Here is a 27,018-nt window from a genome sequence, read left to right as displayed (position 1 = left end):
TCGCTAAATGTGCATGAGGGTGTCCCCATCCTGTCCTCGTCCTCGCTGCATCCGTCGATCTCCTTACTAGGAGTCCTAGACTGCCTTGGCGCGGCAATAGTTGAATAGCAGCGCGTTCTTGCAGACGTCTACTGCAATGCTCAACCTTCTTTTGGCAAAGAGACGCCAACGTGGCGGCATTAACTTTCCATTTTGTCGCAACGCACGGGTTGGGGCGTATACACGTACAGTACTTGGTCACTGCGCTCAACAATGTGTACCCAGCAGCTCCTTCCTACGAGGCCTGCGCGTGTGGCTCCAGCAGGAACGCCTGCAGCAGCTGCGAGACCGTGACGAAGCGCTGGCACTGCGCGCTGCCGTGGCGATAGGACTCGTCCTTGGCGGCGGCCAGCAGCTCGTTGATGAAGTGCTCGAGCTTGTGCTTGCGGCTGCGCGTCACGAGGCGATGCCAGCCCGTGCAGGTGGCGACGACGCCCCGGTTCGGGACGCGCGACGGGAAGCCGCCGTACGTCGCGAGCCACAGCACACGGCAGCAGTACGAGCACCACACGGGGTGCATCTGGTCGTCCGCGACGTCCACGACCTCGCAGATCTGGCGGCGCAGCGCGCGGAAGTCCGAGTAGCGGCGCTGCGCGCGGCATTCGGGCCGCTCTTGGTCCTGCTCGTGCAGCAGCCGCCGCTTGCGCGCGCGCACGCTCTCGTTGGCCTTGGAGACAGGTAGACCCTTCTGCGAGCGCTGCAGGAAGACGTCCACCACGTACATGGTGGCGCCGTCGTGCTCGGGGCTGTCGTACACGCCGCGGATGGCCACGCGCTGGATCTCGTTGAGTGTCACGGCGAACTTGGCGCTGTCCGAGAGCTGCGACAGGCGGCGCCCCAGCTCCGCGTCCAAGCTGCGGCGCGGCTCGCTGTCTTCAACGGCGGAGGTCGGGCCCATGGTTTAAATAATCCTCGAGTCAACTCGCTTGACTTCTCTTGTCCGGTGCGGCGCTTTTCCAGTTGTGAGCACCTTGAAGCAGTTGGATTGAGCCTTCAACCTACATACCTACACCAAACCTGCGACAGGCCACCAATCACCGCGCAGTGTAGTTAACATGTAAAACACGCGAGAGTCATTCCAGAATGAGCCTCCACTCCAAGTACTTCGGAGGCGTCGGGGATGACCCTCCTGGGCCTGAGCGCTCGGTGCTGGCTGCGTTGCAATCACGCAAGCGCAAGCAGCGAGAAGAGGCGAAAGCCGCAGAGAAAGATGCGGCCGACGCAAACTTGCAGCGACTCACGGCCATGGAGAAGCAGGTCGTGAGGCTGCGCAGGACGCACCCAGACACGCTGCTGCTGTTCGAGTGCGGCTACCGCATGCGGATCTTTGCCGAGGACGCGGAGGTGGGGGGGGGGAGAAGCCATGTATCCATTATGAAAGGCTATACACTAATTGCTGTGGGGTGGTAGAATGCGGCTGCGGTGTTGGGCATTCGAGCGCAGCGACACAAGAATTTCGTGGAGGCGTCGGTGCCCGTGCACCGGACGTTGTTCCATGCTCGACGACTGGTCCACGCTGGGTTCAAGGTGGGGGTCGTGCGGCAAACGGACTCCGTTGCAACGCGTGCGGCGTCCAAGACGCCTGGCGCACAACGCAAACCGCTTGAACGGTGAGGTATCAGTTTGTGGTGGAGGCGGTTGTGGCATTTGGAGAGGGAATAATGAATGGTATGGGGTTGAGTGCAGGTGTGTGGCGGAGGTGTATACGCGCGCTACAATTCCTGACGTGGATGAAGGGGGTGACGACAGCGACGAGGAGGAAGACACTCGCACGAGGTTCATTGCGTGCATTGTGGAGGCGTCTGTGCACTCAAAGCCTTTCTTCTCACAGTCGATGCACGAGATCGACGAAGAGACCAAGCGGAGCCAGGCACGTTCACATCCAACCAATGCGTGCTTGCTTTTTCGGATGTTGACAACGGAAATGATACTGACGATGACCTTTTTGCCAGGCGTTCTCGGAGGAAGTGCGAATTGGTATCTTTGTGCACGACGTACACACCGGGGAGACCAAATTTGACGAATTTGAAGACGGTGCGGCTGAAGAACTTGATGCGGATGGAGTTGATAAAGAATTTATGTGTAAGTGATGAATGACTATCTAGATGGCAAGCGCCAACGCTTGCAGCGGACTCTGGAATCGCTCGACCCAGTTGAGTTTGTGCTTCCTGCGGGCCGACTCAGCGCCTACACAGAGCAAGTGCTGGAAAGTTTCGTGACAGCACAGAGTGATTCAGTCTTTATTGCGAGTGACTCCTCTGGAGACGAAGAGCTACGTTCCTGCATTCGCGTGGAGAGGATACCGAACGAGTTCTTTGAGTTCTCGCTGGCTAAGGAGACGTTTTCCGGCGTATTTCGTGAGGCTGAGTCTGAGTACACAAGCGTGGTCGCCTGTCCGAGTCTGCCGAAGCTTTGCGTGTGCTGCTTTGGGGGCATGTGGAAATACCTCTCTTCACTCGATATGGTCCAGACGCTCATTGCACCCAACTACTCGAGCTTGGCCAGCCCCACGGCAGCGTTTACGGGACAGTTCTACCTCCCCGCAGAAGCTCACCGAGATCTTGATCTGTTTGTGAATTCAGTACGTCCTGTGCAATTTGCATTCTTTAGCGACAGCATATTCTTCTTAACTCGGATGTTTCGTGGTTGTGTTGCATTGTACAGACCACCAAACGCGGCGTCGGATCGTTATTATCAGTGCTGAACCACACGAAAACGAATGCTGGTGCCAGAAAACTTCGCGACTGGATACACACTCCGCTCGGCTCTATTCCGGAGATCATGGAGCGGCAAAAAACGATCGAGAGCTTGGCATTCCCTCCCGGGCCGCTGTCAACAGAATCACTATCGCACCGAATTGCGTACGAAGAGCTGACAACGACTGTATTGCCCCGCTCCAAGCACCTACTGACGTTTCTACAGCAAGTTCATCTTGGAAAAGCGACTCCCAGCCAAGCTGTCGGTGCGCTCCAAATCCTGCAGGATCTCGAAGGGCATACCAAGGAACTCAAATTAATGCTCGCTTCGTCCCCGGACAATTCACGCACAACTGGGAATTCAGAGCCGGCTACTCTCCTCGTAAGGCTCCTCGGCAGCTATCCGATGCTGGATCCTCGCCTATCGGATCTTCTCAATGAAATTGATACCAAAGCCGCGAGGCGTAATGATGTCGAGGACACCATCCAGAGACGACTTCGGAGGAAGCCGTCACAGGCTCGCACGTACCAAGATCTCTCTCATGAGCTAGAGACGCTGGAAAGACAGTATGACGCAATTCTTGTGTGCTGCCGGGGTGTCCTCGACAACCCATCGCTGGAATACACTACGTTTCGAGGTGGAGCGTTGAATGACATCCACCATTTGATCGAGGTTAAACGTAGCGATCTCCACACGGTACCGCGCAGCTGGCTCGTCGTGAACTCCACCAAGAAACTCGTCCGGTTCCACCCCAAGGAAATCATCCAGCTTCACGTGCAGGAGGAATTTGTCAAGGAGCAGAAGGATCAAATGGTTCGATCCACGTGGCGGCAGTTTGTTAGTGATGTGGACGGTCAAGTGTACGTGGTGGGGATGAACTGTGTTGACATCTTGGCGAACCTCGACGCGCTGTGCTCGTTGGCAACGGTAGCTCAGAGCTATCCGAACTACACTCTGCCCGAGTTCGTCGAGGACGACAGCACAACACTGGAGATCGTCGATGGTCGACACCCCATTATTGAGATGCTGCTGGAAGGATCTTCCTACATCAGCAACTCGGTGCTGATGTCAAGCAGCGCGGACTCCCCAGGCTCCCTGTTTGTGGTTTCTGGCCCGAACATGGGCGGCAAGACGAGTCTGCTCCGCATGTGTGCGTTGGTGGTGATCCTCGCTCAAATGGGCTCCTTTGTTCCTGCTTCAAGCGTCCGATTATCATTGTTCGATGGTGTCTACACACTCATGCACCGCAGCACAACGACGTTAAACCCTCAAAATCGCGGTACTCCAGCTTGTGCTCAAGAACTCACCGCGCTGGGCTCAATTTCCCGTAACGCAACGAAGAGATCGCTGGTTCTCATCGATGAGATCGGCTTTGGCATGGCAGCTCACTATGCTGAAGCCGTGGGGGTTGCTCAAATACTGTACTTCGTTGAGACTGTTGGATGTCATGTCGTGTTTGCAACGCACCATACTGCATCGATCCAGAAGCTGCAGGATCGTCTAGGCGACAAATGCCAAATGAAACAGCTGGAGTATCAGTTCTACGAACGCGGTGGTGCGGAATGTGGAGACGCGGAAGCAGGAGATGTGGTGACATTCCATTATGTGCTGAAATATGGTATTGCGAGCGACAGCTTCGCTATCGAGACGGCGAGACGAGCTGGTATTGCAGCGAGTATATTAGAGCGAGCCCAAGTTTTACGAGGAAACCTATAGGAGAATCGGATATTCACAGGTAATTTAGTCGCCGGAGATCATGTCTACACCGGCAATCATGCCGGCATCGGAGTGACCCAGGATATGGCAATGCGCCGCAACAATGCCAGTATAGTCCTCCGGGCGGAAGCGGATCGTGACGTTGCCGGGGGTTGGAACGGAAATGACATCGCGCCAATCGCCGATCTCGTAGTCAACGCCGTGGCCGTGGCTCATGTCCACGATCTGGAAGGCGTTCGTGTGCAGGTGGAACGGGTGGTTCTTCAGCGTCACTTCGCCGCTCTCGTCCCTCCTGTTAATGATGACCCACTCCTGCACACGGCCGAGCTTCATGGTGCGAATGCTGGTGCCGTCGAACAGCGCGTGGTTGATGTAGTACGGCTTGTAGAAGAATCCGTCCTTCATCTCCGGGTCGCCCATCGTGAACTCGAACTCGAAAGGCAGCGGGTCCATTCCAGAACGGTCCTCGGCAGACAGATCCAGCAAGCTCTTCGCCGGGCCGTACAGCTCCGAAGGTGGCGGCACAGAGGTGATTAGAGGCTCATCCAGAGACTCACCCTGGACATGCACAAAAGCCAGTACTCCAGAGTACAGATCCGAGTGGTTGCCCATAAACCCATGCAGCTTGGGATCCTTGACCGATTGAATCGGGCGCAATATCTCCGGGCCACCCTCCGCCGTCGGCTCGCAGTTCAGGACGACATCAACTCGGGCACCAGGCAAGAGGACCACGGTCTCCATCGGTCGAGGCTTCGGGTAGTAGAGACCGTCACTGGCCGCCAGCATGATGGAGCAGCCAGGCACCTGCACTTCCAACGAGGCGGTACCACCGGCGTGCAGCACACGGAGCAGAACGTTCTCATGAGGCCTTACCTCGATCTTGGGCAGATATTGGCCGTTCACTGAGAAATACTGGGCAATCGGCGGGATCTTAGGCTTCTCCTGGGACGCGTCCATCTCTTCGAGTAGCTCCTTCGATAACTTGGCGTTCCTGATCGCGCGCTCCACTTCCTGCACATCTGGATACAGCTCGCGCACCTGCGCGTCCAGCTTCGTCTTCCCAGTGTACGTGAGGTCCATGTCCAGCGTACTGTGCGAGGCCTTGGCTGCGTCGGCCAGCGACGTCAGGATGCCACCGCTGAACTTGAACTCCTGCAGCACGACGACGTGCCTCTGCTTGATGGCCGCGTACTCCGCGGGCATCGTGGCCGGATCGTCCTCCACCACAATGGGGCCCACCATGCCTCCCCCCATCTGCAGGAACACGGAGCCGTGGAAGTGCGGGTGGTAGTGGAACAGCCCTCTCGGGTGGTTGAGCGGCACGTGCAGGCGCGTGTCGGCGCTCTCTCCGGGAGCCACAATGCGGAACACATTGTCCTCCGTGCCCGTGGGGTCCACGTGCATGCCGTGGAAGTGCAGATTGGTGTTGTTCGGCTCGTGCATGGTGTTGGGCATCCACGGACCTGGCACATTAGGCCCTAGGTTGTTCACCAGGTGAATATTAAGCACGTCGCCCGGCTTCAAGAGCAGGATGGGCCCGGGCACGCTGTCCTCGTACGCGCGCGTGTAGAAGGCGATGGGGCCGTTGTCCACGCGCTTCTCCGCCACGGTGAGCGTGGTATTGAGCTCTCCGTTGGCGGACGCCCTCGTCTCGAGCGTCTGCAAGGCCGGGAGCTGCTGCAGCACGCGGTTCAGCAGCTCCTGGCGCGTGCTGGAGCTCTCGGCCGTCTCCGCGCGCAGACTCGGCGCCTTGTCCGTGTGCACGTAGGACACGAGCAGCAGCACGGCGATGCCCACGCCCACGATGAAGGTGCAGGCCAGGTTGCGGCGCAGGCGCAGCGTCTGCGTCTGCAGCTGGCGCGCGCCGCGCCGCAGGAAGAAGTCGTTGTCCTTGGCGTCGTCGTCGTCCTCGGGGTCCCCGGGCCGCGCCTCGTCCGCGCGCTTGGACTCGCAGAACACGCCGGTGCCGTAGCCTCCGCCACGGCCGCTGCCGCTGCTGCTGGGGGAGCGCGGGGCCGCCGCGCGCTTGCGGCTGCCGTCGCCAGCGCTGGCCGCCGTCGGGATGGCCATCGATCGGATCAGGAATCTTCGAGTGGAGGAGGCCCCATAGACGCGACTCGCTTCATAGACTTTTGTTGTCGGAACCGACGTTGCTTTGGGCCAATAGAAGTTGCCGGTGTGCTGAACACCAAACTGGAGAAAATGTGACTACCAGGGTGTCAATAACAAGGAGTCGGATATTGTTTACGTGACACATTCACGCCGGGATGTTGATGAACCGCCGGTTGATACACTCCTGGCCACAATAATACGGCCACCCCAACAAAATACCATAACTCTGTCAGTTTTGCTTATTATGCGGTGCGGTTTGACACAAGTAGCAAAACACGGTGCAAAAGGCCTGACATGTGTTAACGCTCGCGTTTTTGCAATCTTACGGTGGCTCACATACAAAAAACTTTTTCGGCAAGGTGGTCACAACTTACGGCCACCCCATCCAAATACAAAATCCTATACTAATTGAATGCTTGTACAGAGTGAAGGTCGGGCAAATGACTTGAGATTTGTATGGGTCATGTTAGTGCACCCGCTAGTTGGACTAAATCGCGTCCTAGAGAAGAATGAAGGCATTGGTCATCTTAGCATAAGTGTAAACTACAGCTCCTGTAAATTGCGCGGGATCTCGGGTGATTTTGAGGGAGATATAGATGCCAACGTAAATCTAAAGTAGCGTCGTGACAACGTCCATATGATTTGTATGGGAAGATTTGATCTGGTAGTGACGAGTCGAATCGTACTCGTGTGTGCGGACTGAAGCCTCGATACTTGTTCCAACTTCGGTTACAATATTATCTACCTTACTTGTTGCTGCTGCAGTCATCCATTGTCCTTTAGCACTGCAGGAAGAAGGGTTTTTCAGGTGCACTAACATGACCCATACAAATCTCAAGTCATTTGCCCGACCTTCACTCTGTACAAGCATTCAATTAGTATAGGATTTTGTATTTGGATGGGGTGGCCGTAAGTTGTGACCACCTTGCCGAAAAAGTTTTTTGTATGTGAGCCACCCGTAAGATTGCAAAAACGCGAGCGTTAACACATGTCAGGCCTTTTGCACCGTGTTTTGCTACTTGTGTCAAACCGCACCGCATAATAAGCAAAACTGACAGAGTTATGGTATTTTGTTGGGTGGCCGTATTATTGTGGCCAGGAGTGTAAACGTTTTGTCCGTGAATAATGCGTTCCTTGTGTTAAATAACCATCAAAACCTTCTTCTCCTCCTTTCCCTTCTTCCTCCCCCTTTTCCTTCTTCTTCCTCCTCTTCTTCTTCATCATCATCATCATCTTCTTCTTCTTTTCCGTCTTTCTTCTCCATGTCGCTTGAATTTTCTTGCTGCCCTCACCGCTGCTTGATCAGGAGAAGAACGACTCGCCGGTCTGCTCGGACAGGAAGCGCTTGACGAGCGCCGGGATGATGTGGTAGCCACGCAGCGACCTCGGGCAGGTCGTGTAGTCCTCGCGCGCCACGCGCACGAGCTCGTTGATGAACGTGCTGAGGATGTGCTTGCGCTCCTCGGTGGTGGTCGTGAACTTGACCTTGAGACTAGGTTTGCACGGCGCCACGTGCAGGAAGTCCAGCAGGCCGGAGCAGTACGCGCACGCCTGGCACTTGGGGTGGTGCTTGCGCGCGATGTGCGCCACGTTCGAGCGCAGCCGCGCGAAGCTCGAGTAGCGCTGCTCGATCTGGTAGTCCGGCCCGCGGTTCTGCGGCTCGCGGTCCGCCAGCCGCTTGTGCTGCGCGGGCTGCCCCGCCGACAGCTTGCGACTGCGGCTGCTGCGCGTGGAGGGCAGCCCCTTTTGCTGGCGGTAGCGGTACACGTCCAGCACGAAGTACACGACGCCCTCCTCGCGCTCGATGGCCTCGTGGATGGCGATGAACTCGATGCGCGACAGGAACAGGCGGATCTCCGTGGCGCGCGACACCTGCTGCGGGTACATCATGACGGGCGCCAGCTCAAGCTCGCGCAGCAGCAGAATCTCGGACGACAGCGGACTCATCTGTTGCTCGGCAGACTCCGTTGTTGCCGTTGCCGCCTTTTGCTCCTTATTGCTGCTGTCTGCTGGGGGTGGCAACTGCGCGGTCGTTCTCATTGCGGCCTGGTCTTGGTCCTGCTCGCCCTCGTCCTCCTCGTCGAGCTTTGTCATCCTAGCGCCGTCGTGGGTGAGTCGGTCTGGGCTTACCTCCGCCAAAACTGAAGTGAGACACAGTTCCAGATCGACCTCGGATCCGGCCGGAATCACCTTTGAGAATACATAATACGGATGAGTCGGATATCGATTATTACGACTTTGATTAGCTTTGTATCGGATTTGTTATCCTTGTGTATAGAGCCCTTGTGAGCTCTGATAGCTGCGTATCATGATGAGCGTGGGTTCTTTTTTTCGGGTTCAGTCTTCAGCGGTGAGAGCTCGTGCAGAATCATGAAGCGATAAGTATCAAGACGATGGATTTGATGCTTTGTCGGCTGTGCTTGATGACAAGACGCCTAGCGACATGCAAGCGACGTAGAGCGATCAAGGCTGGCTAGGTGCCTGTGGGCATATGATGTTTGAATACCACTTGAAATGTAGCCACTTCATCCTGTAGACGAACTCCCTCTTCCGATAGTAGAACTCTGTACGAAACAAGCGCGGACTCAATTTGCGTTATCTCCGCACGATACTAGCAACCTCTACAACTCATTAACACTTACTCGCAGTCCAGCACCACGCGGCTGCGGAGCTGGCCGGCGGCCATGCGCTTGAACACGTCCGGCAGGTTCGTGAGCGGCTCGACGGTGTACGTGGTCTTGACGTGGCCCTCGACCACCATGTCCAGCGCCTCGATGGCGTCTTGGCGGCTGGCGACGTACGAGCCGACAATGCGGAACTCGAACGGGATGATGAGACCCACTGGCGCAACAATGGCGGCACCAGTGGGCACACCGACAGCGAAGAGCGTGCCGTGCGGGCGCAGGAACATAAGCGCGTCCTTGTAGGCGGCAGTCGAGTCGGCCACCACAATGGTGGCGTGACCACCGCGACCGCCGGTGGCAGCGCGGACCTGCTCGATCACGTTGCCCTCCTTGAAGTCGATGAAGTCCTTGATGCCGTACGACTCGATCAGCTTGCGCTTGTCGTCGCCAGTGTCGATGGCCACCACCTTGTAGCCCATGGCCCGCGCGTACTGGCACGCCAAGTGGCCCAGACCGCCACCAGCGCCGGGGATCACCACGTACTCACCCGGAGAGCCACCGATCTGCTTGAGTGCCTTGTACACCGTCATGCCGGCGCACAGAATAGGAGCTGCAGCCGACAGATCCAGGCCCGACGGAATAGGAGTCACGTGGTCCGCGAACGACACGCACCACTGCTGGAACGAGCCGTGACAGGTCAAACCGTGGACGCCAGCGGACGGGCACGTCGTCTCATAGCCCTTGCGGCAATCCTCGCAGCCCAGGCATGTGTGCGCGAGCCACTTGACGCCAACAGCGTCGCCGATCTTGAGGTTCGTGCGGGTGTGCTCACCGATGGCGGCGATGTAGCCGGCACCTTCGTGGCCGCCGATCATAGGGAACTGCTTGGGGAGCGGAGGGCCCTCGCCCTCCCACACCGACAGGTCAGAGTGGCACACGCCCGTGTAGGCGATGCGGATAAGCACCTCGCCGGGCTTGAGGTCCTCGGGCTGCACCACCGGCCAGTCCTCGCGCACCTGCAGCGGTTCCTTGTCGGCCTCGTAGATGACGGCCGTCTGCGTCTTGGGGACGTTGTAGCTCGACTGCGGCTTCATGGCTCGAGTTCTGCTTGTGCTGCTGCTGGAGAGCTGGCGAATTCGCGAATGGGGATGGCGAGCTGGAGTGAGTTGCGACCTTCACGGGGCGGAGGCAACGGATGGAGCCCGAACAGTACACGTACGTTGCCAAGGATCCCCGCGGCTAAAAGAGACGCTCGGATATTGCCGCTGGCAGCATGGCAGCGTCTCTGCTGGATAGGATTAGCGGATGGGCTGAGAGTACCGCACAAGGAAGGGGGCAAGCGCCGCAGATGGCTCCGCTCGCCCCAAGTGGCTTCGCCAGCAAGCCAAACTGAAGTCATCTGCGCGGAGCGATGCCGAAAGCGTTATCCATATACCGGTAAGGCGTTCTCTCCAGCTGTGCCGCGGTATGGTATTGATTCCTCGCTGCAACCACGATATCAGGTGTTGCCTTGGCCACGATCGAAGGCATTCGTTCGCGTACCGGTACCGACTCATGTCGAGTCGACGCCTGAGCCGAGCCTGCCAGGCTCAGCCTGGAGAAGGGAACAACACATCGTGAGGCTCACGATGTGTTGCTCACGGTGAGCGGCCTGCTTGTTTGGTGGAGGAAGCGACGGGCCCAGCAAATCCTGTCGTGTCAGCTTGCTGTCATCCCTCTCACATGACATCGCTCGCGTCGCGAGTCGCGAGCACGCACACGCACGGCGCGGCCCTTATCATTGAGCCTCAAGGTTCCTCCATGCCAATACTTGGCATGCTCGACTTGCATCAGATGAGGAATGGTCGAAACGACTGCGCTGGTGGTGGTGGACGAAGTTTGGTGTGGCTGCAGTTGAAGTGAGTTCGGAGTGAATGCGAGAGTGACGGTCTACTTCAACATAAAGATTGCCCGATCCCGAGGCCGCTATACATTCCCGTTGGGCCGCGTTCGAAGACTAAGTTGTCGCTCTCGCCTTGAAGAGATATCAACGAATACATCGGCGGCTGATCCCCAGTGTTGGTGGCGGTTTGCTTGTCAGTACGCGCGGGCCATGGGCTACAGGGTGGTGGCCATCGACACTGGCGACGACGAACGCGAGCTGATTGAGACGTACGGCCCGTACGTCTACGAAGTATTTGATGCCGTACTGTAAGGCATCAAATACTTCGTCGATTTAGAAGACGGCAACGCCGTGGACCAAGTTTGCGCTGCCACTGGTGGCCGTGGAGCTCACGCTACCGTTGTCGTTGCTGGGGCAAAGGATGCGTCACTCGATTTGATCCCTCAACGCGAAGTGATATCGGAATTCCGTGTTCAACACGTTGGCAGGACTCGGATAAATCGTCAATCCACCATCCGTCTACAGACTGAAGTTCATCACGCACCGACCTCGACATGTAAGGTTAGTAACCGGTAGCTTCTCAGTGCTATCTGGGTGGTCATTGTTGTTTGCCCTTCATGCGTGTAAAGTACCGCAAGCATCACGTGCTCGTGGATGGAGCCGTCAGACTTACAAAGCCACACACTATGCTGGCGATCGCTACAAGTTGAAGTTGGCAAGGTTATCCGCACGCGACTCGTTCATGACCTACAGGCCACCAAGCACGAAGCCCTTTGAAGCGTGCCATCCTCGGGCAGAAATCGTTGTGAGATGAACCTTGTCTGTCGACAACTTCCCGCGCGTCGGCTCTCTCACCGCTTGCGCCGAGGTCCCGAAGGAGCTCACTTCGTTGTCGATCCCATTCCGAGATTTGCCAGCTCCCCAGCACTCCCGAACAATGCTGCGTGTGGTCTCCCGTCTCGCTCAACCGTCCAAGCGTGTGGCGCAGCTTGCACCCAAGTCCTTCACGGCAGCAGTGGCCGGCCACGGATTCCAATGTCGCTGCGGTTCGTGTGCTTCCCGACACTTCTCGGTGCAGTCATAGACGCACTACGACATCCCCAAGACACAGGCGGCCATCATGTACGAGGCGGAGGGTGCTCCGCTGCAAGTCCGCAAGGACTGGCCGGTGGTGCAGCCCGAAGACCTGAAGCCCGGTGAGATCCTCGTCCGCATGGCCTACAGCGGCGTGTGCCACTCAGACGTTCTCATCTGGGAAGGCGCCGGCGCTCCGGAGGGCAAGAAGATGCCGCTGGTCGGCGGCCACGAAGGCACGGGCTACGTGGCCGCAATCGGCCAGAACACCAGGACCAACCTCAAGATCGGCGACCCGGTGGGCGTCAAGTGGCTGGCCAACTCGTGTCTCGGGTGCGAAGACTGCCGCAAGGGCCATGAGACCACTTGCGAGAGTCGTCATGCACGGCTAAGGTAAGGTGCCAGTTGCGTGCCTACAACCAGTTCCGTGCCTACTTGTTTTAGCCAATTAGCATCTTCTCCTTGTTAAACTCTCGTAGTCTCTTGGTTGATTTATCCAGCGTCACTTTCAATTTCCGTGATGATCCTCCTAGGATTTGCATAGCATACGAAAGTGCTATCAAAAAGAGGCAGGAAACTGGCAGCTCACTCCAAATCAACAAGTTTTTCAAAACAATAACAAGAAACCTGCAAAATAGACACGGACCAGCGTGAAGTACATAAATTCAGCCCAATCGCGCAAATTTAGCGGGTGCAATCAGATTTCAGAATGGGCAATTCAATGAAAAGTTATGCCACAGCAAGTCCGCAAGTTCGAAGGACGGCACGAAACTGGCAGAAGACCTTACACGGTGGACGGGTCCTTCCAGCAGTGGTGCGTGTCGTACGCGGACCATGTCACGCCGATCCCAAGGGGTTACGACATGGCCGCGGCCGCAGCGTTGCTGTGTGCCGGTGTGACGGTGTACTCTGCTTTCAAGGAGATCAATGAAGTCCCGGGTGAGTACGTCGTGATCCCTGGAGCAGGCGGCGGCCTCGGCCACTTGGCCTGCCAGTACGCGCGTACGATGGGCTACAAGGTGATCGCTATCGACTCAGGGGCAGACAAGCGCAAGCTACTGGAGGGCTACGCAGTCAAGCACTTCATCGACTTTAAGGACGGCGACGTGGTGGCGCAGGTCAAGGCCATCACGGGGCGCGGCGCTCACTGCGCGTCCGTTGTGCCGACACGGAGTCGTCGTACATCGACGCCTTGCAGTACATTCGCCCCCATGGTACGGTGCTGATGGTGGGCGTGCCCAAGGGCGGCGTGGTGCCTGTTTCAGTTGAGGCCACCGCGGCGTTCGCGCACCGCATCATTGGTACGAACGTGGGCAACCGCCAAGACTCGATCGAGACGGTGAACATCGCAGCGGATGGAGCGGTGGAGACGTTCTACAACGTTGAGCCACTCACCAACCTGCCCGATGTCTTCAAGCATGAAAGCCGGCACGCTCTTCGGTCGCACCGTGCTCGACTGCGAGTAAGTATTCTCTGCTCCTACACGTTAAGATGGAAAGTGGAGACTGTCAAGAACGAATTAATGCAAGCTTGTCGTCTCTCACCGAGTCACGAGCTGTTTTTGATAAGGTAAAGTGCCAGTTGCGTGCCTACAACCAGTTCTGTGCCTACTTGTTTTAGCCAATTAGCATCTTCTCCTTGTTAAACTCTCGTAGTCTCTTGGTTGATTTATCCAGCGTCACTTTCAATTTCCGTGATGATCCTCCTAGGATTTGCATAGCATACGAAAGTGCTATCAAAAAGAGGCAGGAAACTGGCAGCTCACTCCAAATCAACAAGTTTTTCAAAACAATAACAAGAAACCTGCAAAATAGACACGGTTCAGCGTGAAGTACATAAATTCAGCCTAAACACGCAGATTTAGCAGGCCCAATCAGATTTCAGAATGGGCAATTCAATGAAAAGTTATGCCAGCAAGTTCGAAGAACGGCACGAAACTGGCAGAAGACCTTACGCTTCAAGTTGAAGGGAAGGCAGAACCGCTGCGGCGCCAATCTGCCACGCACGTAGCCAAACCATATGCAGCTTTGCCGTGCCAAGCAGGAAATCTTCTCTGCACTTTACACGGATGCATCCAGGCGTTGAGTGCGCCGCTGAGGTCGGATGGATGCCAACAATCGTCGACGTCTCGGTCGGACAAGCCTCCCAACACCGGTTCATTGTCGAATTCGCTGCCGACCCCCAAGAGCTCAAGAGTCTTCCAAGCCAAAGTCTAAGACCATGCTGCGCGTTGTCTCCCGCATCGCGAAACCATCCAAGCGAGCTGCCCAACTCGCACGCAAATCGTTCGTCGGCCTATCGTCTGGCCATGGCTTTCAATGCGGATGCATGAGTTGCGCGCCCAAAGCGTCGCGACAGTTCTCCGTCAAGTCCCAGCCAAGCTACGACATCCCCAAGACGCAGACGGCCGTCATGTACGAGGCCGACAACGCCCCACTTCAAGTCCGTCACGACTGGCCGGTGGTGCAGCCCGAAGAGCTCAAACCCGGCGAGGTGCTGGTCCGCATGGCCTACACGGGCGTCTGTCATTCGGACCTGTCAGTCTGGGAAGGCCTTGGTCCTCCGCTCCCCAAGCAGTTCCCCATGGTCGGCGGGCACGAAGGCGCCGGATACGTAGCGGCGATCGGCGCCAATACCAAGACCAAGCTCAAGATCGGCGACGCAGTGGGCGTCAAGTGGCTCGCGCACACGTGTCTGGGCTGTGAAGACTGCCGCAAAGGATACGAGACCACCTGCGGAGAAGCGGGCGTCCACGGTTTGACCTGCCACGGCTCGTTCCAGCAGTGGTGCGTGTCGTTCGCCGACCACGTGACGCCGATCCCCACAAGTCTCGACTTGGCGTCGGCAGCTCCTATTCTGTGTGCCGGCATGACGGTGTACAAGGCGCTCAAGCAGATCGGCGGATCCCCTGGTGAGTACGTGGTGATCCCCGGTGCTGGTGGCGGTCTGGGCCACTTGGCTTGTCAGTACGCGCGGGCCATGGGCTACAAGGTGGTGGCCATCGACACTGGCGACGACAAGCGCAAGCTGATCGAGTCGTACGGCATCAAGGACTTCATCGACTTCAAGGACGGCAACGTAGTGGACCAAGTTCGAGCTGCGACTGGCGGCCGCGGAGCTCACGCCACCATTGTCGTTGCTGGAACCAAGGATGCGTACAAGGACCCGTTGATGTTCCTGCGTCCGCGCGGCACTCTCGTCGCAGTGGGTGTCCCCAAGGACACGGCGGTCGTGGCGCCAGTGGAGCCTCTGATTCCGTTGGAGTTCCGTATCGTTGGCTCGTACGTTGGCAGTCGTCAGGACGCCATCGAGGCCATCGACATGGCAGCCGACGGCCAGGTCAAGAGCTCGTACACCGTTGAGCCCCTGACCAATCTGCCGGATGTGTTCGACCGCATGCATGCTGGTAAGCTGAGCGGACGTGTGGTGCTCGACTGCGAGTAAGAGAGCGCTCTATCTGGATACTATGAGGCAATGCATCGTCTTGTCTTGAAAATTTTGTGGTTCCTATGGTTGATGAAGAATTCTCCGCCGGTCTTTTCGTTGCGATCGCGTTGGAAGGCGATCTGCGACGTGTGAAGTTGAAGTGACAGGTCGGATGATGGCTGCATGGCGTCCAATGTGCGACCATTTTGCTTAGCGGGCGGTCGCTGGCGTTAGTCGATCCGTAGTCTCACTTCTGCTTTTGCCGCGAACCTCACACCCGCGTAACTCCGACTACCGATCTTCCAGCACTTCCTCCAGCTTCTTCTCGACGATGCCAGCTTCGACCAAGTCGAGCAGTAGCGGCAGTGGCAGTACAGGCAGTGACCTGGAGCAGGGCGAGCTCCGCACGAACGGCAGCTGGGAGAACATGAAGAAGGCCGACGGACTCAAGGACCGCGCGAGCACCGTCCACGACCTGAAATACTACGGCGAGGAGCAGAAGCGTCTGTACCAGGAGCTGCCGTTCCGCGTGCTCGCGGGTATGCGTCGTCGCTCTTTTCGGAGCGAGCGGGACTTCCCTCAGCTCCGTCCACGCAGTTCCTGGGCCAATCTATCACGTCTAGTGAAGAAGGTTGGTGTCTATCCCTCATTATTCCTTTAACTTGACAGCCATAGCTGACCTCTGTTGTGACTGACAGCACGGGGAGAAGCAGACGCTGCTTGAAGACGACGACGACGGCTCGGAGCCCGGGTACACGTACCCGCTGCTGTTCTCGTGCCTTGTAGCAGTCATCAACGCGTTCCAGTATGGCTACAACACGGCCGTGACGGGGGCGATGAACCCGGCCGTGGTGTTTCCTGGCCACTCGGACATGGTTTGGGCCCTCTGCGTCTCTGGCTTTGCAGTCGGTGGACCGATTGGCTCACTTGCGGGAGGCCGACTCAGTGCCCAACTTGGCCGCAAGAAGACGATGCTGGCCAACTCGTGCGTCTTTCTGCTGTCGGGGGCCATCATGGCGTTCGCGACCAACATCTACATACTCATCGCCGGTCGGTTCCTCGTGGGTATCGCCTCCGGTACAGCCACGGTCATTGTGCCGCTGTATCTCGGAGAACTGGCGCCGCCCAACCTCCGCGGAGCTTTGGGCACCACGTACCAAGTTGCGATGGTCGTCGGCATCCTGGCCACCGATATCCTGGCATTCGGCTTCGCAGGAGAGAGTCAAGGCTTCACTCATCCAGGCTGGCGTCTAATGTTCGGCCTCGCGGGGATTCTGGGAGCTTTGCAGCTTGTCCTGACTCCGCTGCTGATCGAAAGTCCTCGCTGGCTGCTGAACAATGGCAAGGCCAAGGAAGCGGAGGAGACTCTACGCCGTCTGCGTCAGTCTGATGATGTTTTCGACGAACTCGACAGTATTTCCGCTGCTGACGCCGGGGAGTCGGGAGATGTTCAAGGTGTGGGGGAAGTTCTCAGGGACAGGAGCATCCGCTTGCCTCTGCTTGTCGCCGTGGTGCTGCAACTCGCGCAGCAGTTGAGTGGCATCAACGCCGTCATGTTCTACGCCAGTTCGTTCTTCCAGAACGCGGGGCTGGAGGACCCGTTGGTGGGGATCACACTTGTTTACATCGTGAATGTGCTGGCGACGATTGTGGCGCTGATGCTCATGGACTCAGCCGGACGTCGGCCGTTGCTGCTCTGGTCGGTGGTGGGGATGCTCGTATCGAGTGGAGTCCTGACGGTGGGGCTCATGGATCTGCTGCCGTTTGCCAGCATGTTCAGCGTCGGAGGGGTCATGAGCTTCGTCTGGTTCTTTGAGATCGGCCTGGGCCCGATCCCGTGGCTCATCGCAGCCGAGATGTTCCCGCCCAAGTCGCGCACGACGGCGACGTCCATCGCCACGATGGTCAACTGGCTGGGGCTCTTCATCATCGGAATTGTGTTCCCCACCATGCAGAACGCGCTGGGCGACTACATCTTCGTGCCGTTCGCGGCTCTGCTCGCTCTCACGCTCGCGTTCTCGCTCAAGTTCGTGCCGGAGACGAAGGGCAAGACCCTCGACGAGATTCAAGCAGAAATCAACCCGTACTAACCGTGAAGACGACGGTACGAAGGAAGTAAGGAAAACAAACAACCCACAGCTAAGATTCCAATTACAGCATTCATAACGTTTTATTACTGTTCATGATGATGTCCAGCGCTGCTGCGTTCACAGCCCAAAGATCACCAAAGTTCACTATGTGCACTTTTCATAGCGACCGTATCCAATATGGACCCACTTCACAGGCCTCTGTGTGTTGTGATGCGGAAAGGAGGAGCCTCGTTTCCGTGGTTTCTTTGGCGTATCTAAGACTTGGCGATCTTCTTCATCGTCAGCGACGCTGGACCACTCGTTGATGTCTGAAGACGACTCCCAGTCGGGTTTCAAGCCGCTATTTGTCGTACCGCGCAGCAAATTCTCGTTCGTCCATTCGCCATGGGGTTCTCCCTTCGGCACTATTTCAGCGCGTGGACATTCTGGGGTCGTTTCAGGAATTTCGGATCGCCCTTCGTTGTCTCCTTCCTCTCGTTCTTCTTCCTGGCCACAGACTTCAGGTGTAAATGCGTCCGCATCTTTAGCATTCCGGGGTGTCTTCCGTCTTGCAAGTTCGTTTGAGTCTTTTGGTCGGTCCAACACGAGCTTCCAGACCGCGATGCCGACGCTAGCGGTGCACGCTGCGGCAGCCAAAGTTGATAGCAAGATCTCCACCTTCACCATGTCTGCATCGCGTCCTCTTTCGCGCACTCGCATGTACAATTCTGTCGTCGATAAACTCGCAGCGTCACCTGCTCGTTAACGGTGTAAAATCTAAAGTGATGGCCGGGAGAGCACCTGCTCCCGATGAGGACGTATAATTTTCACGCTCGTTCCGGACACTTGAAGCCTTTCAGCCAAGTCAAACCGGAGAGCAGCAGTCCGGAGCTCAATTGGCGTAAGCTATGAAGCCTGAAGTTCCGACAACAAAGACTCCAGAAGTGCAAAGTTACTGAACAACCCAACAACAACATTTAGAGAAACGAGTCGCTTGATAGATAGAGCTCGTCAAGAGATACGTCGCGCTAAGCCGGGTGTGACTAACAGCTTATGAGCTCACTTAGTTTGTTCATCGTGTTGGGATCCTATCGTGGCGAGTAGGTGCTATCTGTCGTTACGTCTGCCGACGAAGGTCGCAAGTTGTACACACCGTGGAGCGCGCGCGCGCTTGATCTAGCGAATTGACGCGGTAGACCGCGCTCGAACATCGATCGTCGAGCGCTGTTGTCGTCTGAAGCCGTAGTGTCAAGGCGTCGGAATGGGTACCAGTAAAGTCACTCGGTTCAGGCTCCGGCGCGAGGCTGGACTGAGCAAGTAGCGGCAAATGCCGCGACGAAGCACTCGCACCGACACGACTCGAGTGAGCTCCATCGTATCCTCGAACGAGGTCATAGTCCGCTGAAGCATCGGGTACTAGTAGTGCTGGCCGGCGTGGCCATCCTCAAGACACTGCTCCTGCTGGATCAAAGTCACCAACTGTATCAGTTGAGCATACTCCACCCTCGTCCCCTGTAGCTCGAACAGCAGCTTGACCACGCTGCTGAAGCGGAATCGAGTCAAGTGGAAGCCGAACGAGGCCAAGACGGTGCGAAGTCTGTCGATATCAACGACGCCAGTCCTGTCCAAGTCATACGACTGCAGGGCCTTCTTCAAGTCCGCGATGGTGGCCCCTCCTTCTTTCAAGCAACGCGTCACCGAGGTGGCAAACTCGGCTCGCAGCTCCACGATCTCACTGAAGTGGTGCACCACCTCCCCCAGCGTCCCGGCATCGATGCGGATGACGCTACAGATCAGCACAAAGGCACGGAAAATGCTCTTCTGGAGGAGCAGTCCGTTGATCAGCAGCGGCAGCGGGATCAGGATCACGGGAATTATCCCCACCTTGTCGTTGATCTCGTCAAAGCTGTACACCGCGCCCTGGACCATCAGCGCGACGAAGAATCCGTTGAGGATCGTCATGAACATGACCACAACGTGCCAGATCTTCCGAGAAAAGCCCTGAAGCGAGACATCGGGCGAGCCAGGCTGCACACCGCCTGGCCCTGACACTGAGCGCTTCTTGCACAATATACGCGGGACGTTGCGCAGGCAGCTCGCAACCAGTTGAAGTCCTGCGTCACTCCTGAGTATTCCACGGTGCTCCGCCTTGTGTTCGTGCTCCAGCTCTTCATGTTCTGCGTGGATTCGGTTCATGTTATCCAGCGCACTGTCGGCCGCTTCACTCTGCCAGGCACTCGCCTCTTGCTCTGCGACTGCGTTGAGGTTTTCCGCCAGAACGGCCTTCTCCTTGCTGTATCCGGCGATGGCCAACAGGCGACGCACACACCACCGGAAGTAGAGCAGAACCAGCACGTGGAGCAGCACCAAGACCCACGCAAACGCCATCAACGTCTCAATGAGCTCGTACCGCACCTCCACCTCAAAGTCATCGAGGATCTGGACGACAGCGGAGAAGGCCCAGGCCATCCCGAGCAGCAGCAGCCACATGGACGGCTCCACTTCGATCATGTGCACGATGCTGTTGGCCTGAGCTCGCCTCAAGTACTTGGAGAAGGGAAACAGCTGAGGGAGACCGAAGCGGCGGGGGAACAAGTGCCGTAGCAGACGATGGCGCACGATTTCGTCCTTGAAAAGGTCCTCATTCGGTGCCTTACCTCCCCAACAGCAGCGAGAAGAGATCCCATTCTGCGAGAAATTGAGCACGTCGACCAGGTCTTGCGTCGTGATGAGCTCCGCCCGGTCGATTCTTTTGTTGTGGCCTCGCAGCAGGACCAGGACCCAAATGGCCTGGAGCACGAGCGCGATGGCCAGGATGAAGATGATGAGGTCGGCCACCTGGAAGGCCAGCATGGTGCCGCTGTAGCCGTCGATGCCGCCCACCTCCGTCAGCATCTTGATGATGAAGCTCAGCAGCCCGAGGATCATGAGCTCGCGGTAGACTTTCTTGAGCATGTGCTGGTACTTGTCGTGGCGCGCGAGGTGGTGCTCCAAGTGGTGCAACGCGGCCTCGAACACCAGTAAGCAGGTCGCCAGGGCGCTCAAGAGCACCAACACGCGGAACAGCTCGACGTCTTCGCCCACTCGGAAGACGGAGCCACCGGCCATGGTGACCAGTTGGCTGGAAATCGGAGAGTGAGCTTTAGGGCGGCGTTAGTCGCTTATTAATCTACTGGCACACCACGGCGATTATGAACGTGTTGGGGGCCTTCGAACCAGCGTAATACTCACTGTTCAGTATGTAGGCTGCTGCTGGATACAGCAGATGCCGAGATTTAATCAAGCTCCTGTTCCTTAACGACGACGCATGGATCATCAACTGCGATCCGCCGGTTACGCTGGCGATGCGGTAGAACGAAAAGCATCGACCGAGGTTGAAGGCAACCTGTCACATTGCCGCAACGTCGTGTTATGTTGCCGCAATCAAGATGGCTACACTTCGCAAAAGGCTTCACCGAAGCGATGACTGTGGACCCCAGCATACATGTACATTCGAGTCGCCAAGCTTGAAGCTCGCCGCCATTCATACCTTACTTGACCGCTGCTGTCGCGAGTGGAGCTCATCGAATGCCATGTTGAGATTAGCTCGCCCGATTATGTGGTTCCAGCCTTAATGCCACTTCCCATTCGCTGATTCGTGGTACACACATTGTCACCAACCTGTGCGCGGCACCTCATCACATCACGCCAAGTGAGGAGCTCCGCACCGGAAGTATCGACCAGCAACAGCATGACAGCCTTCTTCTCCTCGAGCCCTCATTCTTCAAATAGCGCCATGACCAGCATTGCCAGCTCAAGACCCATTCTCGCCACGAAGCTCCACCAGCCAACCGCCTCCCCGTTCCGAGGTCTGCTCGACAGACTCATGGGCCGGAATTCCACCACCACCTCCACTCTACCTCGGAGCTTGGCTTCAGCCTCCTGCGCCGCCTCGTTGCTGTCGGGTCCATTGCCACTGGACGAAATTCTCGACCGCCGTCACCAACTGCAACGCGTCGTTGACGTCGTCGTGCTGGACGCCACGCGGGACAAGAAGAACGAGCTCGTCATCACTTGGAAGCTGTCGCTACGGAGCGAGGCGCCTCGTGAACAGGTCGGCATCTTCGTGCCGAATAACGCGGCGGTGAAGGGACTGGAGCTAACCACGACGTTCCATGACGTGAAGCAACTCGGACGCATCTTGACCTTCTGCGTCGAAAACTCCGAGAAAGACTGCGCTCCAGACTGCGAGTTCTGCTCCGAGCTGCGCGGTTACCTCTGCTCGCACTGGGTGCGGGATCCGCTCGTGAACGTCTTGAATATGGGCGAGACGGTGCTCCGTAAACAGGTGATGGCGATGCACATGGCCACATTGGTGGCGTTCGCGACGGGGAAGAGCACGGTGAGTCGCGTGGTGACGACCCCGAACGAAGACAAGGGCGTGCAACTTGCACCCCGACTCGCTCCTCTTGGCGGCAAGGGGGTGATCAAGAGCGCGTCGACTTGTGCAGTACAGAACGAAGTGACGGCGGTACTGTACGACTTCTTCGACGCACTTCACGCTTGATGGATGCGTGTTACGCCTTGAGTTCTTGTTATTATTTTCTCGCTGGCGAAGAGTGCTATACGACCGCAGTATGACTCGTCAATGACATTTATTCTTTATATTAGCGTTTTGTTGTTTTTCTTCACACGTAAGGCTTAACGTTGTACATATCACGCAGCACTCGAGCGCTCGAGCCAGCGAACTGCTGCGAATAGCTTCTCTGCAGCATCGGTTGTCTGCCTTCGAGTTCACTCTTCGAGTTCATTTGGACACTGTGGAAGTTCAGTGACGTGCCTCGACGTACGACAGGGGTACCGGCCTTAGCGTAGGCGAAGTTGCTGCACCCAAGACCCGACGCGAGACTCGACTGCGTCAACAGAGAAAGCGGCTGCGTTGACGCCGAGTCGCGCGCGCTAATCGAACTTTCCCGGGCTTCGTGAATCCCCGTGTCAAAGGAGACGTCACTCCCGTGAATTTCCGGATACTCTCGGCCACGGCGCTGCGCGATTTCCTCACGCTCTTGCTCAACGATCGCCAAGAGCTGAAAGAGCTGCGCGTACTCGACGCTAGTCCCCTTGAGCTCAAAGAGCAACTTGACTATACTGTTCAACCGGAACCGGGTCACACTGAAGCCGACGGAAGCCAAGACCGCGCGAAGCTTGTCCACTTCGATGAACCCGGACATTTCGTGGTCATGAGACTGAATCACCGCCTCCAAATACTCTATCGAGAGTCCGCCTTCCTTTAGGCACTGCACCAATGATGCTGCAAACTCGGATTGCATCTCGATCGTCTCGCTAAAGTGCCGAATCACGTCTCCAAGCGCGGTGGTATCAATCCGAAGCACGCTACAAACGAGCACAAAGTCGCTGAATTTGTACTGCTGGAGTACCAAGGCATTGATCAGCATTGGCAACGGGACCATGATAGCAGCGACCAGACCGAGCTGTCGGTGGATTTCATCCAGGTTGTACAGCGAGCACTGCACGAACAGCGCGATGAAGAACCCATTCAAACTCATAGCAAAAGTGACTGCAGCTTGCCAAAACCTCCGCGAGAAGAAGCGAATGTAGATTCCAGCGAGCGCGTCGCTGTCTCGAGACGGTCCAAACGAAACTTTACGCCACAGCGTAGCGGCGACCCCTGTCGTTGACTTTCGGTCGTGTTCGGCCTCTTCGTGGATATCGAGTACTTGGTTCATCGTCTCAATAGCGTCGTGGGCAGACATACTCTCCCAGACATTGGCTTCTCGCTCGGCAACTGCAGCGAGGTTAGTAACCAGAGCGAACCGGTCTTTGCTATAGCCCGCGAGATCGAAGAGCTGGAGTACGCATGACCTCAAGTAGCCCAGCATCACGACGTGAAGCAGCACTAATATCCACGAAAAGATCACCAGAAGCTTGATAAGCGTGATGCCATCAATAAGCTCCGCCAGCCCACAGATCCCCCACGCCACGAGAAGCAACAAAACCCACATGGAAGGCTCCACTTCGATCATAGATGAGATTTGGTTCGCTTGGGCTCGACGAATGTACTTTGAGAAGGGGAAAAGTTCGGGAAGGCCGAAGCGGTGGAGGAAGAGTTGACGTAGTAGACGATGTTTCACCATATCCTCGTCCATTGTCTCGCCTTTGCTGCAACAAACCCGCGGAACTCGAGTTGCAGGTAGCAGCATGTGGCTCGGAGTATCTCCATTTTCTAGAAATTGTACCAGATCTTGCGTTGAGATCAACTCTGCTCGGTCAGCCTTCGAACTGCGTCTTCGCAACTGCAAGAGGATACAAATCGACTGCAGGATGAGAGCGATCGCCAGGCCGAAGATGATGAGATCCGCGACCTGGAAGGCGATCATGGGTTTGCTGTAGCTGTCGACAGGCGCCACCTCCTTGAGCACCTTGAGAACGAGACTGATCAAGCCCAGCACCATCAACTCCCTGTAGACCTTCTGCAGCATTACATGGTACTTGTCGTATCGCGCCAGTTTGTGCTCAAGGTGGTGAAGCGCGGCCTCGAAGCCCAGCAGAAACACCGCCAAGATGCTCAGATGTACCAGCACCCGCCAGAATTCGACGTTGCCACCGACTTGGAAGAGCGACGCGCCCGCCATCTCGAATGAACGTTGAGAAGTGAGGACGAGATCCCGAAAGCGTGACGCGGGTGTTATCGACGATGTTGAGGAACCCGTTTCAATGGTGTTGCAACAAAGAGCAGAAGGATCTTTGATCTTAACGACGGGCGTAAGTAAGCATAACGGACGTGGCGTTGTGGGGGCGATACGTCCAGTAGCAACGAGCACTTTGCTTAAAGAAAGACGTGACTTACGCAAGAAGTTATGCACTCCAAGGCGTCGACGAATCAGTGATTCTTCTGAAACTCGATCGACAAAAGACAGCAAAACTGCACGGAGTTTGTGCATGGAGCAACGTTTATCACGATCAAACATACTGGCATTGTACTACAGGAACAAGCACCGAACGCTACACTATGGGCTCACTGTCCGCGGATTCCTCAATCGATTGAGATAAGTGTCGGATGTTGAACATGCCGTGCAGCATCCTCGAGCTGGACCTTGTGAACTGGCGCCGCTGCAGCATCGGGCGTTGGTCGCACCTTTGGTTATTCGGGCTGTCATTAATCGTCGGCATTTTGTGCTGCTGTCTTGGGGTAGTGGCCTTAGCGTAAGCGAAGTCGCATTGCCCAAAGTCCGACACGGAGCTGGACTGCTGCAGTGGTGAGCGCTGGAACGACGTATGGTGAGACGGAAGTGAAGGACAAGGGTGAACAAGGTGTTGAAGGGACGCATCGAGGTGGTGAACTCCGGATCGACGAAGCTCCAGACGACGGAGAGGGAGCAGACTGCCGGCCATGCTGCTATTCGGGGCAATGGTGGTGTTGGGATATAATTCCGTCAACAGCGCAATGTGGCGAGTGGAAGAGAAGGCTCTGGTGAAGTTCGGGCGCGCGCCATCGTGAATACGATCGTCTCCAAACGGCATCGAGCTCTGCTGGATGAGTGGGTACCCGCCACCGCCAAAGCGCTCGCTCTCGTCCTGGCTCGCCTGCACGAGTGTCAAGAGCTGGATCAGTTGTCGGTACTCCACCTCCGCGCCCTGCAGCTCAAAGAGGAGCTGGACGACGCTGTTGAACCGGAACCGACTCAAACGGTAGCCGAACGACTCGAGGACAGCGTGAAGTTTGCTCACGTCGGCCTAGCCCGTCTCGTTCAGGTCGTGATCTTTGATCGCAGCATTCAAATCGGCGATAGTGCGTCCGCCGTCTTTAAGATGTTGCAGCGCGGAGGTCGCAACTCGGCGCCCAGCTCGATGGTCTCGGTAAAGTGCATTAGAACATCGCCCAGTGTGTCGGTATCCAACTGACGGATGCTAACGCTCAGCATGTAGTCGCGGAATATTTGCTGCTGCAGTACCAGAACGTTCAACGTGATAAGAAGCGGGACGATGACGGCCGCGACCCACCCAAGCTCATCGTAGATCTCGTCCAGGTCGTGCAGAGCGCACTGCAGGAACAACGCGACGTAAAACCCATTCAGAACCATGAGGAAGATGACCATGGCGTGCCAGATCTTGGGTGAGAGGCGGAAATGAACACGAGGCTCCACGTCTTGTACGGCGTCGGGCTCGGTCCGGAAGAAGTTACGCAGACCCTTGCTTCGAGACGCGTTCTACTCGTGTTCGAGCTCTTCCTGCCGCCTGTGAGCTTCATCAATTGCACTCAACGCGCTGTCTGCTGCTTCGTTTCTGCCAGGCTTTTGCCTCTCTATCCGCGATAGCTTCTAGTTTCGCTATGAGAACTGTTCGGTCGTTGCTGTAGCCTGCCGCCGCTAAAATCTGAGCTACGCACGAGCGGAAGTAGCCCAACGCCACCATGTGCAGCACGAACAACAGCCACGCGAGCACCATGAAGACCTTGGCGAGTTCGTAGTCGACTTTGTAGCCAACTTTGTGGGAAATCCCTAGCATACCACACATCGCCCAGGCGACGAGAAGCAGTAGAGTCCACATGGACGGCTCCACCTCGATCAAGTCCGAGATCTGGTGCGCTTGAGCTCGTCGAATGTACTTGGAAAACGGAAAAAAGTTGGGGAAGCTCGAGGCGCACGAGAAAATGGTGACGCAGCAGCCGGTACTTGACAGTCTCCGGTAGAGACAGCTCCTTACTCGCCGAGCACAGCCACGCAGTAGAATCACCACCTTGCTGCGTAGAACGCAGCTTGTTGACCAGATCTTGCGTCGAGATCAGCTCGACTCGGTCCGTACGCCGACTGTGATTGCGCAGCTGCAAGAAGATGCAGACCGCCTGCAGGACGAGGGCGATCGCTAGGACGAAGATAATGAGGTCTGCGACCTGGAACGCGGTCATGGTCTTGCTGTACCCGTCGACGGTCGTGACCTCCTTGATCACTTGAGGATGAGGCTGATCAAGCCCAGGATCATGAGCTCGCTGTACCTTCCGCAGCATGTGGCGATACTTGTCGTGTCGGGTGAGGTGGTGCTCGAAACGATGAAGCACGCGCTCGAACACCAGCAGACACAGCGCCAAGACGCTCAAGTGGATGAGCACCCGCCAGAATTCCACGTCGTCGTCGACTTTGAAGAGAGAACTGCCCGCCATAGTGTAGATTGTTAAATGAGCCAAGCCATTGGTCTGCGGGGTGTTCTCAGTGTCTTCCGTCTACATTCCCGCCATAGTTCAGTCGTAGCAGGATTTAAAATCGCATAGCAAGTGTAGATAAAAGTTAAAATATATGCAATAAATAAAAGTTAAAATATATGCAATTAAACCAGCTTCAATTGATAATATTGATTTTTTTGTTAATTAATTTAGTATATAAAT

The 27,018-nt window shown here is 56.6% G+C and overlaps 12 protein-coding genes across 12 annotated transcripts; 4 read left to right on the top strand and 8 right to left on the bottom strand.

The window, feature by feature from the left end:
- Positions 1–274: 274 nt before the first annotated feature.
- On the bottom strand, positions 275–937 carry PHYSODRAFT_478151 (hypothetical protein; the record flags this gene model as incomplete). The annotated part of the gene is made up of 2 exons (XM_009521479.1): positions 275–679; positions 749–937. 2 exons carry the CDS (start codon positions 935–937, stop codon positions 275–277), a joined length of 594 nt encoding a protein of 197 aa, XP_009519774.1.
- Positions 938–1,284: 347 nt separating this feature from the next.
- Positions 1,285–4,452, top strand: PHYSODRAFT_311440 (hypothetical protein; the record flags this gene model as incomplete). Its single annotated transcript, XM_009521478.1, has 6 exons — positions 1,285–1,383; positions 1,450–1,649; positions 1,726–1,909; positions 1,992–2,073; positions 2,145–2,620; positions 2,704–4,452. The coding sequence occupies 6 exons, from the start codon at positions 1,285–1,287 to the stop codon at positions 4,450–4,452; spliced, it is 2,790 nt and encodes a 929-aa protein (XP_009519773.1).
- A 9-nt stretch (positions 4,453–4,461) lies between these two features.
- On the bottom strand, positions 4,462–6,522 carry PHYSODRAFT_554641 (hypothetical protein; the record flags this gene model as incomplete). Its single annotated transcript, XM_009521477.1, has 1 exon — positions 4,462–6,522. The coding sequence occupies one exon, from the start codon at positions 6,520–6,522 to the stop codon at positions 4,477–4,479; it is 2,046 nt and encodes a 681-aa protein (XP_009519772.1). The 3' UTR covers positions 4,462–4,476.
- A 1,344-nt stretch (positions 6,523–7,866) lies between these two features.
- PHYSODRAFT_484450 (hypothetical protein) lies at positions 7,867–8,511 on the bottom strand (the record flags this gene model as incomplete). The annotated part of the gene is made up of 1 exon (XM_009521476.1): positions 7,867–8,511. One exon carries the CDS (start codon positions 8,509–8,511, stop codon positions 7,867–7,869), a length of 645 nt encoding a protein of 214 aa, XP_009519771.1.
- A 691-nt stretch (positions 8,512–9,202) lies between these two features.
- PHYSODRAFT_483665 (hypothetical protein) lies at positions 9,203–10,282 on the bottom strand (the record flags this gene model as incomplete). Its single annotated transcript, XM_009521475.1, has 1 exon — positions 9,203–10,282. The coding sequence occupies one exon, from the start codon at positions 10,280–10,282 to the stop codon at positions 9,203–9,205; it is 1,080 nt and encodes a 359-aa protein (XP_009519770.1).
- Positions 10,283–14,364: 4,082 nt separating this feature from the next.
- On the top strand, positions 14,365–15,588 carry PHYSODRAFT_487842 (hypothetical protein; the record flags this gene model as incomplete). The annotated part of the gene is made up of 3 exons (XM_009521474.1): positions 14,365–14,444; positions 14,526–15,138; positions 15,196–15,588. 3 exons carry the CDS (start codon positions 14,365–14,367, stop codon positions 15,586–15,588), a joined length of 1,086 nt encoding a protein of 361 aa, XP_009519769.1.
- Positions 15,589–16,442: 854 nt separating this feature from the next.
- PHYSODRAFT_260141 (hypothetical protein) lies at positions 16,443–17,660 on the top strand (the record flags this gene model as incomplete). Its single annotated transcript, XM_009521473.1, has 1 exon — positions 16,443–17,660. The coding sequence occupies one exon, from the start codon at positions 16,443–16,445 to the stop codon at positions 17,658–17,660; it is 1,218 nt and encodes a 405-aa protein (XP_009519768.1).
- A 144-nt stretch (positions 17,661–17,804) lies between these two features.
- On the bottom strand, positions 17,805–18,326 carry PHYSODRAFT_325594 (hypothetical protein; the record flags this gene model as incomplete). The annotated part of the gene is made up of 1 exon (XM_009521472.1): positions 17,805–18,326. One exon carries the CDS (start codon positions 18,324–18,326, stop codon positions 17,805–17,807), a length of 522 nt encoding a protein of 173 aa, XP_009519767.1.
- Positions 18,327–19,055: 729 nt separating this feature from the next.
- Positions 19,056–20,747, bottom strand: PHYSODRAFT_260187 (hypothetical protein; the record flags this gene model as incomplete). The annotated part of the gene is made up of 1 exon (XM_009521471.1): positions 19,056–20,747. The coding sequence occupies one exon, from the start codon at positions 20,745–20,747 to the stop codon at positions 19,056–19,058; it is 1,692 nt and encodes a 563-aa protein (XP_009519766.1).
- A 667-nt stretch (positions 20,748–21,414) lies between these two features.
- PHYSODRAFT_311437 (hypothetical protein) lies at positions 21,415–22,185 on the top strand (the record flags this gene model as incomplete). The annotated part of the gene is made up of 1 exon (XM_009521470.1): positions 21,415–22,185. One exon carries the CDS (start codon positions 21,415–21,417, stop codon positions 22,183–22,185), a length of 771 nt encoding a protein of 256 aa, XP_009519765.1.
- A 121-nt stretch (positions 22,186–22,306) lies between these two features.
- On the bottom strand, positions 22,307–24,271 carry PHYSODRAFT_260168 (hypothetical protein; the record flags this gene model as incomplete). Its single annotated transcript, XM_009521469.1, has 1 exon — positions 22,307–24,271. The coding sequence occupies one exon, from the start codon at positions 24,269–24,271 to the stop codon at positions 22,307–22,309; it is 1,965 nt and encodes a 654-aa protein (XP_009519764.1).
- A 370-nt stretch (positions 24,272–24,641) lies between these two features.
- Positions 24,642–26,796, bottom strand: PHYSODRAFT_260309 (hypothetical protein; the record flags this gene model as incomplete). Its single annotated transcript, XM_009521468.1, has 4 exons — positions 24,642–25,373; positions 25,553–25,832; positions 26,026–26,137; positions 26,343–26,796. The coding sequence occupies 4 exons, from the start codon at positions 26,794–26,796 to the stop codon at positions 24,642–24,644; spliced, it is 1,578 nt and encodes a 525-aa protein (XP_009519763.1).
- Positions 26,797–27,018: the final 222 nt, after the last annotated feature.

This window comes from Phytophthora sojae (genome assembly GCF_000149755.1).
Source record: "Phytophthora sojae unplaced genomic scaffold PHYSOscaffold_2, whole genome shotgun sequence".
Lineage (NCBI taxonomy): Eukaryota > Oomycota > Peronosporomycetes > Peronosporales > Peronosporaceae > Phytophthora > Phytophthora sojae.
Note: the sequence above shows the minus strand (reverse complement) of the source record. Positions and strands in the feature narration are given on the sequence as shown.